At 31.5% G+C, this 4,167-nt stretch overlaps 1 protein-coding gene across 1 annotated transcript; it reads left to right on the plus strand.

Annotated features, from left to right (window-relative positions):
- Window positions 1-265: 265 nt before the first annotated feature.
- On the plus strand, window positions 266-3,111 carry LOC116853706. The gene is made up of 7 exons (XM_032834877.1): window positions 266-852; window positions 912-1,103; window positions 1,206-1,391; window positions 1,492-1,606; window positions 1,842-2,111; window positions 2,317-2,393; window positions 2,484-3,111. Exons 2-7 carry the CDS (start codon window positions 1,101-1,103, stop codon window positions 2,679-2,681), a joined length of 849 nt encoding a protein of 282 aa, XP_032690768.1. The 5' UTR covers window positions 266-852; window positions 912-1,100; the 3' UTR covers window positions 2,682-3,111.
- Window positions 3,112-4,167: the final 1,056 nt, after the last annotated feature.

Raw genomic sequence — 4,167 nt, forward strand, 5'->3', positions numbered from 1 at the left:
ATATATATATATATATATATATATATATATATATATATATATATATATATATATATACATACATATATTTATTTTTTCTTTATAAGTACATATGTTATTACGTATTTATTATTCTTACTTTTTCCCTTATATAAATCCATTTTTATTGCTAAATAACTTTATTTTGATTTTAAATATTAAAAGCGATTTTCTTATATCACTTATATGTTGGCGCATGTTATTTTGCTTATATATAATTGATATAAGATTATTTATTATAATATTTAGAACCAAAAATTAAGTTATTATACACGATAATAGAAAGAAGACTAATTAAATCTAGCGGGAAAGCCGCCATATTGATTTAATTCGCCTCCGCCACTATCAAATGGTGTTCGTTTCAATGTCCTCGTCATTTGTATGTCAGTTTGCCTACCCTGTAGCGGGATTCTGTAATTTCTTAACGACGATAATCGTTATCGTTACTTAACGACAATTGTCGCTTGCGCGACCAACGATCGTTATTGTAGGTGATTCTGTATCATGGCTTTAACGATTGTAATCGTTGCAAAAATCGTAACAGACATATCGAAATAGTTCGATAAATGTGCAACGTTGTCAGACTTCAAGCAATAAAAATCTAGTAATTTTCTAGAGAATTTATGAACGCGACGCACGAAACTTATTTATGGATAGACTTCATTCAGATTAGTCTATGGTTTTCAATCAATTTGTGAGTGACGGTTAACCGGGTTAACCTATAGAGGATCTCATTGATAAGAAATTTTTGTCTTTTGTGACCTTTTCAACAATATTTTTGCCACTCGTGTATAAATTAATCAATAAAGAAATGTCACAGTCAATCCTATATAGGTATGTATTGTAATATAAATAAATATACATATGATAAAATATCGACCTTTATTTCACAGCAAAAAAAGAAGAACTGCACGAGCTTCACAGTTACAGTTGACAAAAATGATTGATTTTTTTTACTTAAATAAGGGTCTCGCAGAAGGAGAGTTAAATACTCTACATGGAAAAGAAGAATCTCAGCAAAAGTGGAAAGAATTAGCAAATGAATTGAATTCTTTTCAAGGAGCGACAAAAATGGTTGAACAATGGCAAGTGATATGAAAAATTATATATGCATATATTTATTATAAGTTCCAAATCTTGCAAGTTCTGTGTGATAACATGTGAATCTGTTCATATACATATTTCAGGTTTGGAGGGACTTAAAAAGTCGTACTTCTATTAAAGTTAAAGATCTGCGGAAGGTGAAAAGATTGACAGGGAATAAAGCTATTACACTAACAGATTTGACGGAACTTGAACAACGTGTAATTGGAGTGATAGGAGGCAAGTACGTTGAAGGAAGTAAATGTGCAGACAATATCCCTGATGAGGAGGTAATTTTTATAAACTTTTAAATAATATATATGTCGTAATATATTATATTAGTAATTGTTTTTTTACGTATGTACAATACTTATTTGTCTATGTATATAGAATTTGCTGGAAGAACTTGAACATGGAAACAATTCAGTTTTATCAGAGATTCCACAAGTAATAAGTGTTTGTACAAATATCTCAGAGGTTTCTCAAGTCTCACAAGATTTAAATGGTAAGAAACTGAATCATTGTTATTTCTGTTATGTTTTATAAAGTCTGTCTACAGATTTTCCTCCATTTATAGTTATATTTTTTTACTTCTGGTTATTGTTAAATTTCAAAATCTATTATTGGAATTGCTCGATTTCTTTAAGATGTCTTTAAAAATGTATAATATATAATTACTATTCACGCAGAAAATTTTCAACACTAACATATTAAAGTACAAAATATTTCTTTGTTTGCAGCTAATTCTTTGGATAATATCGATTTATATGATAAGGACTTAATTCTCGATTCTGTTTCCGACGACTGTTTATTTGAGAATAACTCTTCAGAACATAACGCAATAATTAGAATTGAAGATAACATTGATGTTACTCAGAATCTCGCTAACTGTGATTTAAGAAAGGCTCCAAAAAATATATCTTTTAGTACAATAAAAAATACTCAGTCTCCATCATTAAGGCCAGCAAAACAATCTTCACCAAAAATTAATGTGCTAACTTCGAGAAAATGTAAGGTTAAATTACTATGTAGATTATAATATTTTCCAAATTATTTTTTGAAGCGTTTTTTTTTATTTATATTTATATTTATAACTTGTAAAGCGTATTTAATTATAGCTTTTTACAGTTACAACTATGCATAAAATTTGTGTTGTTTTTCATAAAAAGTATGTTTCTCATCTTATTAATTATTTCATCTTATCAATTATTATAGTTAATCGAGTTACATCGTCTGGATCATTGAAGAAGCACTTCCAATTCATTGCTCAGAAACAGGCCGATGCTGAATTTGTAAGTATTTGCAAAATCTTCAATTAACGTCGAATGTGATTTTTTTAAAAACAAATGTAGATAATTTGTGAATTTTATTCAAATTTGCAGATACATGCTGAGTCTGCCAAAATTCAAGCAGAGGCATCTAAAATGAACGCACTCGCAATAACTGAAATTGCACATGCAATAACAAAGTTAGCAGATACTGCTGCTGTACAAGCCATTAATGACAATGAACGAATACAAGTATTTAACAAACTTACAACAGTCTTAGAAAATCTGGCACCTACTTATCTTAACGAATAATTTCAATATTATGTGATCTCTCAGTTATAGTTTATTTTGTCATATATACTTCAAAAATTTTTTTTAAAACAAATAGTTCCTGGAGAATTCAAGACTGCAAGAACTTTTCTGCTAAATTTGATTCGTCGTAACGTACATTGCAATTTTTTAAGTATAATCTAATCTATAGTACTTACAATTATTATTATTTGTATTCAATAATTTGTGTTATTTGAATATGAGTACATTAACGATAAACAATATTGCAATATTAAGTTAAATTTTAGGATAAACCGAGTTGTATTTTGTACTTTTATGAAGTTTTATTATGTATACGTTACAATACGTACAAACGCAAAGTTGTGATATTACTATAAGGATATATTACCAAAGAAATATATAATAATATATAGTAACGTATTTTAAAGCAGATTTGTTTCTTTTCCAATTATTTTAGTATTTATATTCAATGTGTAGGTATTGTTGATTGTATACAAATGCTACTTTTTAACTGAATAAAATTATTTGCAATTATGTCTGCTTTTCATTACACTAAAATAAATTGAAATGAACTCAATTATATTAGATGGTAAACTTAGTTCCTGCGGCTCACAGTTAGATGACGTTAGTTGTAGGTGTAATTTATTTTGACATCTGAAACTGGCTGCATTTTAGGGGAGCGGTGCACTTGGACACGGTGCATTTGGACACAGCCAATCACAGCACCGTGTGATTAGAGACATTTGTAGGGTCCCTTGGAACAGCAGCGGTGCACTTGGACACGGTGCATTTGGACACAGCCAATCACAGCACCGTATGATTAGAGACATTTGTAGGGTCCCTTGGAACAGCGACTTGTGATTGGACTGTGTCCAATTGCCCCGTGTCCAACTGATATACACCCCCTTGGAACAGCGACTTGTGATTGGATTGTGTCCAATTGTCCCGTGTCCAACTGATATACACCCGCATTTTAGAGGTTAAACGTTTGTCAATAAATTTCAGTGCGAAGAGATTCATTTAAGCGAGCAGTGCTATCTTTTCTTTTGATTAAATATGGAACGTGATAAGTTGTTTTTTCGACATGTGCTGCTTCATTACTTTGACTTGAAAAAAACTGCAGCTGCAGCTCATAAATTGCTTTTCGAAGCTTATGGCAATTATGCTCCATCAGAAAGAACATGCCAAGTATAGAGTAAGTATGGGAGCGATGCACTTGGACACAGTACAATTGGACACGTTGCAAATGGACACGTTGCAAATGGACACGGCATTTGACACACAGTTCAATTGGACACGGTGCGTTTGGACACGAAAGAAAATGCACGACGTTCAGTTACACACCGTTCATTTGGACACCGTTCAGTTGGACACCGTTTACTTGGACACAGTTCAGTTGGACACCGTTCAAGTGCCCACAGTTCACTTGGACACAGAAGGATGCTCACTGTTCACTTGGACACCGTTCACTTGGACACTGTTCATTTGGACACCGTTCACTTGGACA

This window comes from Odontomachus brunneus, unplaced genomic scaffold, assembly GCF_010583005.1.
Source record: "Odontomachus brunneus isolate Ranch 3 - 2012 unplaced genomic scaffold, Obru_v1 Obru_scaffold_469, whole genome shotgun sequence".
NCBI classification, from domain to species: Eukaryota; Metazoa; Arthropoda; class Insecta; order Hymenoptera; family Formicidae; genus Odontomachus; species Odontomachus brunneus.